This window comes from Marmota monax, unplaced genomic scaffold (genome assembly GCF_021218885.2).
Source record: "Marmota monax isolate L192 unplaced genomic scaffold, Marmota_monax_Labrador192_F-V1.1 WCK01_AAM20220418_F8-fsc00024, whole genome shotgun sequence".
NCBI lineage: Eukaryota > Metazoa > Chordata > Mammalia > Rodentia > Sciuridae > Marmota > Marmota monax.
In genome coordinates this window covers 33,008,018-33,022,895 of record NW_026695224.1, presented here as the reverse complement: position 1 = coordinate 33,022,895, position 14,878 = coordinate 33,008,018, and the positions used below count along the sequence as shown (strand labels likewise).

The following is a 14,878-nucleotide window of genomic DNA, read 5'->3' as shown; positions in this document are numbered from 1 at the left end:
CTCGGCTGGAATTCGCAGTTCTTGGGGATGTCTTGTCCTGCAGGAAGGAGTTCCCCCACTGGGGCCGCTTGGCCTCTGCTCAGGCCATCCCAGTTAGTGCCTTGATGGTCCATTTTGACTGGTAACAGATGGACGTTTGGGCGAGAATCTCGGTGCTTGGTGGGGACAGTGTCCTCGGGCAGGAGCATGTTTGTGTATCGAGGCACAGCCGGCCGGGGGTGGGTGGGGCGCTGGAGGGGGGAGAGGGGGCGCTGCAGCGCTGTGGTCCCCACTGTGTGCGTGTCATGGTCTGCGTCTGCCTTTCTTGGCTCTTTTACAGACCTGAATCGTGAGCAGATGGGGGCTCACGGGCGTGAAGTAGCAACTCTGTTGCCAATTCAAATGTGGGGGACACTTGGGGGTCCTGAGCCTGGAGCTTGCTTGATAGATGCAAGCAGCCCACCCTGAAAGTCAGTGGCGAGTGACATCCAGGGCTGCTGGGGGCCGAGCCGCTAGCCACCATCACAGCCCTCAGAGTCACTCCTGGCCTGGGGGTTCTCCCTCGGGGAACGGTGGGGGGGGAGATGCAGACTCGCCCTGAACCCCAGGGATTCCCAGATGCTGAGGGCTACCTGAGTGGGCTGCGCCTCCACGCACATCCGCCGCCTCTCCTCTGACGTCTGGGGAGTGGGTGCTGCTGAGGACCCTCCTCCTGCCAGGAACCATGAGCTCCGAGTCTGACTGTCCCTTTTGTCTCGGGCAGAGCTGCTGCACTGTGCCCTTGTCCCATACTTCCCTGGATTAGAAGCCACACTGACCCAGCTGCCTTGTCCTGGTTTCCCCCAGAGGCCGGGCGGGCCTTCTGCCGAGCCCCACCCCGACCAGGCAGGGCCTCGTGGGTCCCCTCACAAAGCCGCTCGGTGCACAGAGGCTGCAGCGGGCCCAGGGACTTGCTCACTGTCGGTCCTCTTCCCAGGAAGCCAGTTCTCAGGGCTTGTGGGCATTACGTGGTCTTCCGGATAAGACACAGGTGCCCTCCCTACCGTGGATCCCAAGAGCTAGGTCCCCAGTGGTCCCCTCGTTTTGGATTTTTTTAAAAAAGTGCAATTAAATACCTCCCAGGTCACACGGATGTGCACTGATTTCCTTTGTCGTTGGTGTCAGGGGGCTGCCACCCGCTGGCTGCTTGACCTTGTGCTCTTCCTCCCCAGGTGACAGGTGGAGATACAGCCACTTCCAGGGCAGCACCCCTACACCAACAAGGGGGGCACTGGGAGTGTGGGGGCACGGCAGCCTCTGGGGTGGTGGGGGACAGCCTCCCGGGATGGTGCAGGGCCTCTTTGCACTCACACACCTTTGTCCCCATCTTCTCAGCACACCAAGGGGTTGGGGTGTCAGCAGGGTGACAGGCCTAATCACACCTGGGTCTGAGAAACTCGTGATCTTGTTTTAACAGATAAGGAATGTTAGGGTTTGAGGTGTCCCCCAAAGCTCATGTGGGACAGTGTGGGAAGGCTTAGAGGTGAGTGAGAGGTGGTGAGACCGTACCCCTCAGTGGGTCAGTCTGTTTGAGGGACTCATGGTTTGAGGATGAGTGGGTGGTAACCGGAGGCGGTGGGGCCTGGCGGGAGGGAGCAGGTCACGGGGCAGGTGCCTGGGGACTGCAGTACCCCGGCCTCCCTGCGCTGCGTGCTCTCTGCCTGCCGGCTGCCCCTCCACCATGGCCTTCTGCGTGATGCCGGGCCTCATCTCGAGCCCAGAGCGATGGAGTCGGCTGACCACGGACTGAACCTCTGAGACCGTGAGCAGAGTACGTTTCCTCCGGGACGAGGTCCTTGTCAGGTCTTTCGGTCACAGAGATGAAAGGCCAGCACGAATCCGAGCAAGAACTCGGTTGGTAAAGGCTGGGGGTCTCCCTGCACCTGAGGACCAAGCACAGCCCAGAAAGTGCTAGAAGGAAGAGGTAAAGCAATTTTTTCTTATGAAAAAGCCACATGCGTACAAAGTTACATGTGCACCCGGAGGGACGCGTCTCGGCAGTGAGCCCTCTGGCCCAGCCGACCCCCGATGGTCCTCCAGGGGAGCCACACCTGAGCAGAACTCACCCACCGACCGACCCTCATCCTCGTGTCTCTGACAGCCCTGCTCCGTGTCCCCACCTTCTCCACCTGTTGTCCCTGTCACTCTGACCCACAGCACACAGTGTTTTGCTAGGGCCAAAGGCGCAGTGAGGGCCCGTTGTGCGTCCTGGCGGGGCTGGGCCGAGGTGAGCCCGCAGGAGCTGCAGAGTGGGTCGGAGGCGTATCCTTTCCATTATTCAGATGTTGACAAGTGGATCACCCTCCTGAACTCACTTTAGACCTAACGTGCAGGGGACTGTTTGCACCTGCGCAGCGACGCCGCCGTGGTGACAGCTCGCTTGTCCCTCTGGTTCTGAAATCTCTCCTGGGCCTGCAGCGGCTCCACCGTTCAGGAGCTGCGCTTCGGGAGGCAGGTCTTTCCTTGGCGACTTCAAGGTGCTTCGGTGGAGAAAGCCAAGAGCACCTGGCCTGCACGGCACGCGTCCTCCGTCTGTCCACCCCGTGGCCTTGTTTCACGTCGCCTTGGGCAGCGTCTCTGAGGCGTTCTGGGGTAGTCTGCTTGGGAGATCTCTCCTCCCTGAGGAAGTCAAGACTCGTCCTTCTGCTCCATGTCGCTGTGTCTAAGCTCGAGTCCCTTCCGAACGTGTCCTAGAACGTGGCCTCGTCTCACCCCAGAACAAGCCCAGCAGGCTTTATAGGAAGTGGTACACCTTGTCCCCGCTGACTTGAAAGGCCACGGGCTCATGGCCTGCATTTCTGAGTTGAGGTCTCTTCCATCTTGGTAGCTGGAGTCTCACGATAAGGAGATAAGGCAGAGCCACCCCCCTCCGGCCGTCTTCTGGAACCTGCTGGTGTGTTTGCTTCTTATTTTTCTCTGCACTTCGGAGGCACCGTGACCACTTCTGAAGGCTGGTGGTGCTGTTCTTGAGGTAGCTGCCCGCGTTAATGGGTGTTTCAGGCTGACCTGGCTAACTGAGCTCTGGTGTCCAACAGCAGGAACCCGGGGCCTGCTGGGTAAATCTCCGTGGTCATTCCTGGAGCTGTGAATGGACACTTCTCCTAACAGGTGCCGTTCGAACACAGGAAAGCTCTCTCGTACACAGCTTCACCCTAGTGACGTCATGGAGCAATTCCGTCCAGTGACTGTCACCCGAGTCCTGGAGGCGTCTCCAGTGTGGGGTTCCGTTCCCGGGCTGATCGGTATGCCTGGGGGACCTGAGACGTACCTTGCTAGTGAGTCCCCAGCTGCTGTTCTTGACACTCTGCGGCGTCTCCTGGAGTCTGACACCATCACAGCATGCCTAGAACTAGGGACACTTGCCCGCTCTCCCGGGGCCGAGCCCTGTCCCTGCCGCCCTGTACAGAAGTACCTCTAGGGCATTAAGAACAGTGACACCTCCTCCTTCTGACCTCAGCTCTGTGCTGGCGTCCGCGGAGCTGTCTCCTGTGGCTTTTCCCAGGATGGAAGCCCCCGTGTGCCCGGGTTGGACAGCTGGTCTGCAGAGGCTGAATCTATAAAAAGCTTTTGGTTTTAGCATCTGTGGTTTTCTTCCTTAGAATTATTAACAAGGAATGTGAAACGAAGGGGTTTGCAGAGGTGCCCCTGTCCGCAGCGTTGTTCGCCTGGTCCGGCCGTGTCCAGCGCTGCAGGTGAGCGAGGTGCTCTGGGCGCCTTTAATCAGACTTATGTAAATCATGCTTCAGCCTTTTGCTTTGGTGCTGGAATTGAAACCAAAATAATTCAGGCTCCTCCTCGCACTTCATAAAAATACCCCAAGCCGTCAGCTGCAGCCTCAGAGGACGGACAGTGTGGACACCCTTGGCCGCCTCTGGAAGGGCCCCGAGTGTCACCAGTTGGGCTGCGTGGCCTCAAGCTGTGGCATGAACAGGCAGAGACACAGTTGATAAAAACCAGGTGATTTAATAAATAAATGCGGCCCCTCCCGTGCGTCCCAGAGCCCCGCAGGGGGAGGACAGCAGAAGCAGCCTCCAGAGAGCAGCCACGGCCTCCTCCAGGTCTCCCCAGAGGACAGTCCACGCCTGCAGCTGCGCCGCCCTGGAAGCCTCCCTCTGAAGTCCACGCTGTGCCAGGGCCACGGCTCCGAACACAGATGGCGCAGGGACGCCCCTCGGGTGGCGGCTCACACGTCCTCTCGGTGCGCCCCGGCTCTCCTGGCTGGGGAGCAGCACCTCTCCCAGAGCTTGGCGAGCTCTGACAGAAGGAAGACGGACGAGGCCAGGCCCGTCAGGAACAGCAGGTCTGCGGGGAGGCGGCAGAGGGGTCAGGGCTGCGCTGAGGTCACCTCCCACCCCGAGCAGGTCCCTGGCCCCGTCTAGGGCGAGGCACGGCTCCCTGTGGAATTTGGCGGGCAGACCCTCTTCCCACCGGGGGAGGCCTTTGCTAGAAACCGCGTCCGGGGCTCCTTCTCTTCTGCCTGTCCCCTGCCCTGCACGGTGCCCGCTGGTGACCCCCATGGGTGCTGGTGGAGGACAGGCACCGTCCCTCCCCTGCCGAGGCCACAAGCGCAGCCCCTGTGCAGCCTCAGACCTCACCGGCCATCGCAGGTCCCTCCTGAGCAGGGACAAGCCACAGGCCGCCCTGTGTCAGCCCTGGGGACCAGCCCTCTGCTCCTCGGGGGGGACTGGCCAGGGCAAGAGTGAACCAGGAGGGAGAGGGGACGAGTCCTCTGGACACTGCTGCCCTTCAGGTGACCCCGCACAACCCTTCCTTGCTGGGGTGAGGGACTGTTCCCTCCCCTGCCAGCCTGGCTGGGGACATGGGAGTCCTGGGTCCCATACCCGGTGTCTCAGGGGCTCCATGTCACTAAATCAGGTCTGTTTTAGCAAGAACCGTAGGGTGGCCCAGCTCTGGTCTCCAGAAATGTCAAAGTCACAGGAGGCTTGGGGTCCAGGCCACGCCCCCCAGCTGAGGGGACATCAAGGGCTGAGCTCAGACAGTCCTGCCCACTGCAGCTGGGGGCCTCATGCGGCTGGTCCTCCTGCCCTAAGGGCCGGATGTGGACCCCCTCCCAGGCCCTACTCCTGGCGAAGGGGCCTCTTCCTGAGCCTCCTGTGTCCTCTGCGTCCCCTTGATGCCTCCCTCCTGCCCAGGTCCAGGGCAGAGCAGCTGCCCGCCTGCCGCCGTGTGTGGGGCTTCGGCATCTCGGGGCGCACCGCCCACAAGCCCTCGGGCCCTTGCCTGGCAGGGGCGGGGGCAGCACCTCCAGCCTGTTAGCGACCTCTCCTCAAGTCCCGCACTCACCCAGCGCTCTCAGGTTCTCCGTCTGGAAGACCCTCTGCAGGGGCGGGACGTAGATCACGGCCAGCTGCCCCAGGAGGGACCCGAGGACCGAGTAGAGGAACATGCGGTTCCTGAGGAAGCCGATCTCCAGAATCAGCTTGGTCTGCGGGGAGGAGGCTGCGCGTGGGCACCTCACAGTGGGGCAGCGCTACCCAGCGCCACCTGCTCTGAGCCGCCCGAGGCCTGGACAGACCGGGGCTCAGAGGTGACCCTGCAGGGAGGAGGCTGGCGGCAGCTCTGCTGAGCCTTTGCCTGTCAGGAGGACGCAGGGTGTAGCCACTGTCATACCTGGGAGCGGCAGGTCAGGGCGTTGAAGAGGTCGAAAAACACGAAGCACGTGAAGGTCATGGTGGTGGTGCGCGGGGTGCTGGCCCCGTCGTCCGGGATCTGGAACACGCACAGGCAGGGCCGGTGAGGCCGCGGGTCCTCAGTGCACCATCCTCACCTGGGAGCCCAGGACAGAGCCTCTGCCACAGACCAGGCCCTGGCCAGCCACCGCCTCTGGCCGCGAGCTCCACGGTGGGAGCTGCAGACGCATCTCCTGACCACAGCTGAGTGCGGCCACTGAGTGAGGACCTGGCTCTGGGTGTGCCGTGAGCCCTCTAGGGGGCAGTGCTGCCTCCTTCCAGGAGGTAGACAAGCTAGCTACCCGCGAAAAGCCGTTGCCTCCAAGGAAGGAGGACAGCTGGCCGCAGAGGAAATCATGGCCTTTGAGGCCCCCAGGGTGGACGCAGAAACCTCCCCCTCCTGCATGGGACTCTCCCTGGCCCTCCCAACCCAGAGGGACGGGCACGGTGGCACACGCCTGTAATCCTAGTGACTCAGGAGGCCGAGGCAGGAGGACCTCAAGTCGGAGGCCAAATGGATTCCCGGCCTCACTGCCCAGCCTTGCCACTGTAGGACCCAGCCGGGCCCTGCCCCTGCAGGCCATGACAAGTGACCATGACGAGATGTCGTGGAAGGTAAGACAGGAGGACGCTCTAGGTCCCCAGTTGCTTCCTGGTGACAACAAAAGCCGTGGGGGCTATGTCCCCTCGAGGAGAGAACCTGCGTCTGTTGTCAGCCTCCATCGGTTCACGCCCGGCTGCCGCCTGGCTGGGCGCCCACCCACTGGCCTGTGCCCTCCCGGCAGGCGGTAGCTCCTCCCCGCTCCTGGGCCACCCTTCCCTGTGTTGCGTGTCCCTGTTCCTTCTGGTGGCCCCAAGTTCTCCATCTGCCTACGCGTCTCTCCCCTGACCGGGCAGGGACCGTCCAACCCCAGCGTCAGCCGATGGGGCACGTGACTCACCTCTTTCCAGAAGACGAACAGGGTCCCGCTGATGATGGTGGCAGCGGACAGGAGGGTCTTCAGGATGAGGGCTCGGCTCAGGATTGTGTCCCTGACGTTCCGTGGGGGCTGCCTCAGCATGTCCCTGTCCACGGGCTCTACCCCCAAGCTGTTCCCAAGACAAGCGACACTCTGATGTGCACCAGAAACAGAGGAGGACCTCGGCACAGACACAGGCCCGAGTCAGGCTGCCAACCTGCTGCAGTGCCCGCCAGGATCTCCCGGCCTTCCCCAAGCCCCCTCGCCCCTGGCCACCTCTGCCTGTCCTCGAGATAGCAAGGGCAGCCCACCCAGTGGGTGATGGCACCGGTGCCCGCCTTCCCACCACGCGGTGATCTCAGTGACCTGGTCTTTCCTAGTCTTTAGGCAAGTCCCAGCTCCGGGGGGCCCTCTGGAGGGGCTGTGAGAAGCGGGGCCCAGCTCTGCCCACTGCAGGGCCCCTCAGTCCCAAGAGACTCGACTTCTGCTACCAACCGGCAGGATGGGGGCTCACCCCGCCGAGGCTGGCCAAGGGCACTTGTAGAAGAGGCGGCTCCAGGGCTGGGGGGTGAGCTGGGCCCTCCCTCCCTCAGGCTGTGCTGCTGGTCACATAGGACAGGTCTGCCTGGGACACCACCTGGTGTGCCGCTCAGCAGGGTGCCAACCCCAACCCGTCTTTCCCCCGCGCCTGTCTACACACAGCCAGCGGCGCATGAGCCCCCGTGGGATGCCTGCCCCGTGCCAGCAGCCGGGGGACAGCCAGGACCAAACCCAGCCCCACCTCTGAAGTTGTGTCACCGCCCAGCCCTGCCCAGCTCCGTCCCCCTCAAAGCAGGTGGTTCTCTGGCCTCCTCGGGTGGGGGCTGGGCCTTCGTCCCTGCTGCAGGCCTGGGGGTGGGCCCGGCCCCACTGTCCGCTCACCTCTGTGCGGGTGGCCCGTCCATGATGATGTTGACCCACAGGATCTGCATGGCGTTGAGGGGACTGGGCAGGTTGAACACGGTGGAGAGGGTGAGCAGGCTCAGGGCCGAGATGCTCCTGCGGGCACAGCACAGACGCAGCCGTCAGCGCCACCCCGCGGACAGGTGCCCGGGCCGCGGGACTGCGGGCCCCACTCACGTGCTCAGCTGGAACCGGACGAAGTTCTTGATGTTGTGGAAGATGGCCTTGCCTTCCTCCACGGCGCTCCTGTGGGGAGGGACGGTGTGGGCAGAGCGGTCCTGCAGGCCTGGCCTCGCGCAGTGCTGGTGAGCAGGCGGGCGGCCCTGCAGGTACTCTGGGGACACACTGTTGCCCTAACCGTGTCCACCAGCCTCTGGGTACCTGCCCGAGGCCCTGTAGCCCTCTGTTCACGAGGTACACTCAACGCCTCCAATTACCCTCTGGCTGAGCCTGGGCCACTCCTTGGCTAAGACCCTGCAGTACTTAAAGGCCACAGCAACTGGCCGTCCGAGACAGGACCACAGGAGACGGCATGAGGGGACCTTCCTGAATCTGCAAAAGGCTCTGCCTGGGCTCAATCCCACTTTTATGGAATGGCGCTGCCACGGCCCCAGGACCCTGCTTTGAGAGGCGCCTGGGGACACGTGCCAGAGTCTGGGCTGAGTCTCAGGAGGCAGCTCTCTGAGGACTCCTTGGACCCCTCCTCAGCAGAACCCCTGCCCCGCCCCGTCTCTCACTGCAGCAGGTCCCGGGGGGCTGGTCACCCCAGCTCTGGCCACCGATGACCTGCCGGCGAACCGCTCACATGATGGTGGAGAAGTTGTCGTCCACCAGGATCATGGTGGCGGCTTCTTTGCTGACGTCAGTCCCCGTCTGCCCCATAGCGATGCCAATGTCTGCAGACTTGAGGGCCACTGCATCGTTCACACCGTCCCCCGTCATGGCCACAATTGCCCCCGACTCCTGCAGAGCCTTGGGGAAGAGCAGGCGCTGGAGGCTGCAGCCAGAGGTCCCCTCCAGCACCTCCTCCTGGCCTGGCCCTGTGGGCTGTGTGTGGCTGCAGAGCCCCTGGCTGGGGGACACTGGAGCAACACAAACCTTTCCTCCTTTTTAAACGTTTTCTCTCAGGTACTTTGTCACAGCAACAGGACACTAGCAGATGAGGAATCTGTGCCCTAAAACCATGATGTGCCCAGTATATAGATTTTTTTTTTTTTTGAGGAATAACTAGAGATTATGCAAGTGACATCAAAAATACCCAAAAGAACTCAACCAGCCCCAAAATAACATGAAAGAAAAAAGCACCAAAGAGCTCAGGAGCAGGTCTCAAGCCCTGTGCGGGGAGGACAGGAGCACTTCCGGGACCCACTGGATCCTAAAATGACAGCCTTTTCCTCAGGACCTTGCTGTGGGACAGGAGCGATGACATCAACAGTGCCCCGTTCCACAAGAGAAACCAAGACGTGGAGTACATTAAGGAGAGCCACGCGGAGGGGCAGCTGTCAGGCCCGGCTCCTGCCCCGCCCTGCCCCGCCACGCCCAGCTCCCGATGACCCTGTTTCCCCTGTTGGTGACCAGCGGCCCCCAGTCCCATTTCCATTTCCTAAAAGGGTCCCTGGCTGTCATCTGGGCTTGTGCCTGCCCTGCAGAGGTGACATTCCCCAGAACCCATGCAGCTAAACGTGGCCACGTGGCAGCACTCGGTGCGGTGGCCTGGGCACTGGGTGACGTGGAGCCACAGCTGGAGACAGGGCCGTCCACACTGGACTGTCGCTCAAGGGACCAGCGAGCCCCAGGCGCCACCGTCTGGGCACCGCTTACCTTTATGATCTTGAGCTTGTGCTGGGGGCTGGTCCTGAAGAACACGGACACCTGCACCCGCAAAGTGAGGAGAGTCACCAACCTGGGGCTCCCGACGCCCCCGCCCGGCCGCGCCCGGGACAGCCCACCTGCCCGACGCAGGCCGCCAGCGCACGCTGCTCTGTGCCCGCCACCTCCTCCCCAGACATGGCTCTCAGCTTCCCGTTGCACAGGCCGATGCTTCTTCCTTCAGGGAGAATCCGCACTGAGGACCACACAGGCCCCGATGGTGGCCCACCCCCGCCTGTCATTCCATGTCCCCGATGTCACTTCCTACTTGAGTGTGAAATGACAATAAAACCACAATGGACACCGTGTGCTGAGCACCTGCTACGTTCCTGATCTCAGTTCCACCCCAGGCCTGATTCTCCCCACTTTAAAGAGGGGAAACAGAGGTGAGTTCTTCCAGGTCACACAGCCAATAAGGGATAACACTAGGACCTGAAATGGTTCTGACTCAAAAGTCTGTGGTCCTTTCACACACTAGACTGCCTCGGGACAGAATGGGGGAAAGCCAACGAGTGACGACACTCACAGCAGTAGTCACTAGAATAGGAGGAGGAGACTGAGGGTCAGAGTGGTTCAGTGATTTGCCAAGGGTACACAGCTAGTGCCAGAAGCCAGATGGAAACTGTCCCTTGTGCATGATGCTGCCTGCCAGGTGAAGTCACATTGCTTCATGGACACGGCAATGGCAACACGGTTGGTCCTCACTTTCCATGAGGACCCCTTTTGGAAAACCTGCTGATATTTTGCAAACAGACACACCTTGGAAGGTGGAGCAGTAGGGCACTGGTCAGGGAATCTCAGATTCTTTTTTGGGGGGAGGGATTGAGCCCCATCAGCTCCCCCAACCCCTTTTTTTCTTTCTTTGTGGAGCTGGGATTGTAGCCAGGGCCTTGTGCATACCAGGCAAACACTCCACCAGCTGAGCCCCGCCCCAGCCCTCTTCCCCACACCTTTTCTGCTTTTAGTTGTGGACGGCCTTCATTTTATTTGCTTATTTGTACCTGGTGCTGGGAATCGAACCCAGTGCCTCACCCGTAGGAGGTAAGCGCTCTAGCGCTGAGCCACAACTCCAGCCCATCCCCCGCCCTTTTTATTTTGAGACAAGGTGTCTCCAAGTTGCTGAGGGTCTCGCTAAGTAGCCCAGGTTGGCCTCAAACGTACAATCCTCCTGCCTCAGCCTCCCAGATTGCTGGGATCACAGATGTGGGCCACTACACCCAGCTTTGTTTGAGGCGCTGGCGATTGAACCCAGGGCCCACTGCGTGCAGGACAGGGGCTGGCCACCCAGCCTCACCTGGCCCTCTCAGTCTTTGCTCAGCCCTGGGAGGAGGGTGTGGCCTCCTGGCCAGGTGCCCTGAGGACTGAGGGGCTGTGGCCCTTTCTGCCCACCCGCCCTTACCGATCGCCAGGGCCGTCTCCAGGGCGTCTCCTGTGATCATCTTCACGGACACCCCGGACTCCGAGAGCACCTCAACGGCTTCCTTCACACCAGCCCGCGGGGGGTCAATGATGCCCACGAGACCCAGAAACGTCAGCCTCCCAAGCTCGGGCCCAGAGGCCAGGGCCAGCACTGCGGAGGGACCAAGACCAAGAGGAGTCACAGGGCCCGCGGGGACTGTTCTTAGTCCCCGCCAGCCCCCCCGTGGGTCCAGATCCTGTCTGCAAGGGGCTTGGGCACAAGTGCTGGACTCCAAGGAGAAGCAGAGCTCTCCCGGGGTCTTGGGCTTGGGCAGGGGAGTGCCCGGCACAAGACAAGTGGCAGAAAGTGACACTTGTGAGCACTTGTGGCCTAGGATCCTGACCCCGCCAGCAAGCGTGGCCCCCAGAGAGCCCTGCAGGTGTCTGCGGGCCCCATCCCGCCGGGTTCCAGAGCCTGGATGGAGGTGCCAACCCAGCGGAGTCCCCAGTGGTGCCCGTCCACTGTGGCAGCTCTGCCTGGGGCACTGGTCAGCAGGCTGGCCACGATTTACAACCTATGTCCCCAAAGGGGACACTGAGGTGACAGGAGCTGAGAGGGAGCCCAGCATCTCTCCTCCCCCACAGGATGCAAGTGTTTCTGAGCATTTTTAAACCCCCTGAAAAGGGAGAGGTGACCAATGACACAGAGGGAACCAGGCTTTCATCCTCAGCCCCAGGGAGGCAGCGGCTCTGGCCCAGAAAACACGGGCAGCCGTGAGACGGACTGTGGGCCGGGCCCTGGGAGCCGGAGGCCCTGGGGAGCTGGAGGCCCGGCTTCCCCACAGAGGTGGCCGGGCAGCTGGCGGGCGCCGTCCTCCACCTGAGCAGCAAGGGGCGGCCTTTGCCCCGTGGGGGCGCCTGCGCGGCTGAGAAGCCCCGGCTGCCGTCTTCACCTGCCCGGACCCCAAGCTGCTGGGCTGCCGCAAGCACGCAGCCTGCCGGCCACTCTGGCGGATGACCGGTGGCAAGCCCGGCCCTGTGCCTCCCGCGTCAAGGCCACGTGCAAGCTGATGGCCCGGCTGGCCTGGCACTGACCCCGCAGGCCCAGCGACCCCATCCTCTTCTCTTCCTGCAGCCAGAAGGCGCGCTGCTGGGGCGTCAGGGGCAGCGGGAGGCCCCCGCTGTTGTACGTGGTGCACGAGCGCATCACCTCCTCGAAGGCCCCCTTCATGAAGTAGACGTCGTCCCCATCCTGGAAGAGACCACGGAGCCCGCTGTCAGTGGGCGCCTGGGGACAGAGGGGCCGCCACCGTGAGCCCAAGGGTCCAGAGACATGCAGGACACTCTCGGGGAGCTGCCACTGTGGATCCCCCGACGGCTGACACGGGACCCCGGGCGGGGTTTGGAATCCACGTGCTGGAGCGAGGACAGCCACCCTGTTCCACGACAGGTCCCCCTGTCCCCGTCACAGCCTCCTGCGTGTTTCGCTGGTGAAGCCCCCAGCCAGCGCGGGGTGGCGGCTGTCTCCGAGGGCTGCGCCTGTCTAGTCTGCTCCCCGCTATACCCGAGGGGGACCCCGGGGGGCCCCAGAGAACGGAGACCCCGCTTATTAGGATCTGCCTCACACACATGCAGCCCACGTGGGCAGGGCCGGTCCGCATTGTGTCCCCAGCACGGGCACAGTGCCCGCCTGGCTCACGGTGCGGGACTACACGCTGAGCGGTGTAGAGGGCTCCCGGGACGCGGCCCTGGGAGGGCTCAGGGGGAGACAGTGGCAGCCTGGGCAGCGCACGCCTGCACTGCAACCTGCACCTGTGCTGACGGCGTCTTAGAACCTGGAGCAGCGGGGCCATGCGGTGAGGGACACCGCCTTGGGGGACAGAGGGTCTGGAGGGAAGGGCAGAAGGGGAAGGAGCTTTCATTTCATTTCGTCACATTTCTGTGTTTCATATTTTCCCACTGGAACTTGTTACCATTGTATCTGGGGGCAGCAGTTAGAAGGCGGAGGCCGAGGCAGGAGGATCGGGAGTTCCAAGCCAGCCTCAGCCACAGCAAGGCACTAAGCAACTCAGTGAGGCCCTGTCTCTAAATAAAATGCAAAAAAAGAGCTGGGATGAGGCTCAGTGGCCGAGTGCCCTGAGTCCAAAACCTGGTTCCAAAGTGAAATAAAAAAAGAATTAGAAGGTATAAAGGAAATCCACTCGTGGCCTTTCTGAAGCATTCAAGATCTGCAGGTGTGTCCCCATGAGGCAAGTGTCAGGCACGTGCTGACCCAGCCACCCAGAGCCAGAGGGAAGAGAGGAGGGCGGAGGGCAGGAGGGGAAGGGGGACATTTTTTTTCTCTAAAAAACTCTTCTTGGTGAAGACAACCTGAAAAGCCACAGGAAACCTACAGTGGCAAAAATGAATAAATAAATGAACGGAAGCCCAGATGCGGAGCCCGGGGAGACCTGCCGTCTGGGCACGCGCCCCAGTCGCTGCCTGCAGCCTGCACAGCAGCGGGGTGCACCTGCGTGTGTAAGTGTGAGCCGGACACTCAGCTCTGGGGGTGAGAGCAGGTGCCTCTGGGGCCGCTCCAGTCACAGCCCAGGGCAGCCACATCCCCAGGGAACTCGGTCCCTGGTCCCGTGCCTGGGGTTCCTGACGCGGGAGGTTGGTGCGGAGCCTGGGACTCGGCATTCCTAACAGATTCCCAGGTGAGGCTGAGGTCGATGGGCAGCGGGCAGCTGCTACTGCAGCTGAGGAGCCCGGAAGAGGCCCCAGGTGGGTCAGTGCCGTGGCGGCCACCGACGTCCCCTTGACACCTGCACTGAGTGGCCTTATTTTGGAGCAGGGGAAGCGAGCACAGGAGCAGAGCCGTGGCTCACCTCGTTCTTGCGGCTGCACCTCACCGCCATCCACTTCTGCTCTGAACTGAAGGGGATCTCCTTTCTTCTTATGTAGGAATCTTTAATGTCACTCAAGTCCATCTAAGATCACAAAAAGGGACATTTCAGGGTGTCCTTCTAAGCTGGTCTTGATGCAAAGCTTGGCTCATTTCAGTCACTCATTCAGCCATCTCAGGAGGAGGAATCACGCTCGCGGGCTCCCAGGTGGCCATTTGTTCTCAAGTGTCCCACCCAGAGAGAGACGTCTCTCTTCTGTCCCCGGACAGAACCCACGGTCTCTGCCTGGTCTCCACGGGAAACCTGCTCAGGGTCTCTGCCAGGACTTGAAGGTTCAGCAAATTCCCAGAAAGGGTCCCTGTGTCAGAGAAGTGGCCCTGCTGCCCACAGCCCACCAGGCCAGGCCTGTCACCCATGTGCTCTCTGGTGGCTTTGGGTCAGTTACTCGGAACCATACCTGAACCTCCCCAAACACAAACTAGTTCCAGCCACACACAGGACTCAATGGGATGGGGAGGGGTTTAGAAAAGGGGCTTCCAAAGAGACCCTTGAAGGGACGTGGTATGGGTCGAGGGATGGGAAGTCCTAATCCCAGACCCCGTGAACGTGGCCTCCTTGGAAGCAGGCTCTGCAGCTGTCAAGTTCAGACCAGGTTATATGGTGGCTCAGATATAAGGAGAGGGACACGCAGGAGGTCACGTGTGACATGGGTCAGAGCCTGGATGGTGCAGCTGTGGCCAGGGGATGCTTGGGTTCCGGCACAGCGGGGCTGCAGAACAGACCCTGCCCCACCCCGATTTCCACCGCTGGTCACAGAACTGTGACTCCACAGGTTTGCGTGGCTTCAAGCCAGCCGGTATGTGGCACTTTGTCCTGGTGACCGTCGGAAACTCATCTAGGGGAGGTGAGGGCCTGACCCTGGAGCCACTGGGCCCGCTGAGGCTACACGCAGAGCTATGAAGGCACATTCTGAAAGCTGGCAGGAGAGGGGGGACTCGAGCCAGGGTGTGGCCCCGAGCCAGGGTGTGGCCCCAGTGGGACAGTGAGGCCGGGTTCTCTCTTCCCTGCTGGACCATGAGAAGCCACTTAGGGGAATGTGTCCCATGCCCCCGTCGCG

General features: G+C 61.8%; 1 protein-coding gene across 2 annotated transcripts in view; it reads right to left on the bottom strand.

Moving 5' to 3' along the window:
* Nucleotides 1–3,874: 3,874 nt before the first annotated feature.
* Atp2c2 (ATPase secretory pathway Ca2+ transporting 2) overlaps nucleotides 3,875–14,878 on the bottom strand; it is a 47,029-nt gene continuing 36,025 nt past the window's right edge. The window contains exons 16-27 of one of the 2 annotated variants that reach the window (XM_046434606.2): nucleotides 13,744–13,845; nucleotides 11,972–12,128; nucleotides 10,878–11,048; nucleotides 9,559–9,656; nucleotides 9,431–9,481; nucleotides 8,415–8,581; nucleotides 7,787–7,855; nucleotides 7,589–7,705; nucleotides 6,650–6,797; nucleotides 5,650–5,748; nucleotides 5,323–5,464; nucleotides 3,875–4,320 (exon numbers count right to left, since the gene is read on the bottom strand). In XM_046434606.2, the coding sequence (XP_046290562.1) occupies nucleotides 4,202–4,320; nucleotides 5,323–5,464; nucleotides 5,650–5,748; nucleotides 6,650–6,797; nucleotides 7,589–7,705; nucleotides 7,787–7,855; nucleotides 8,415–8,581; nucleotides 9,431–9,481; nucleotides 9,559–9,656; nucleotides 10,878–11,048; nucleotides 11,972–12,128; nucleotides 13,744–13,845 (1,440 nt within the window). In that variant the 3' untranslated portion in view covers nucleotides 3,875–4,201. The remainder of the gene's footprint in view (nucleotides 4,321–5,322; nucleotides 5,465–5,649; nucleotides 5,749–6,649; nucleotides 6,798–7,588; nucleotides 7,706–7,786; nucleotides 7,856–8,414; nucleotides 8,582–9,430; nucleotides 9,482–9,558; nucleotides 9,657–10,877; nucleotides 11,049–11,971; nucleotides 12,129–13,743; nucleotides 13,846–14,878) is intronic. The other variant, XM_058575832.1, reaches the window with a different exon arrangement.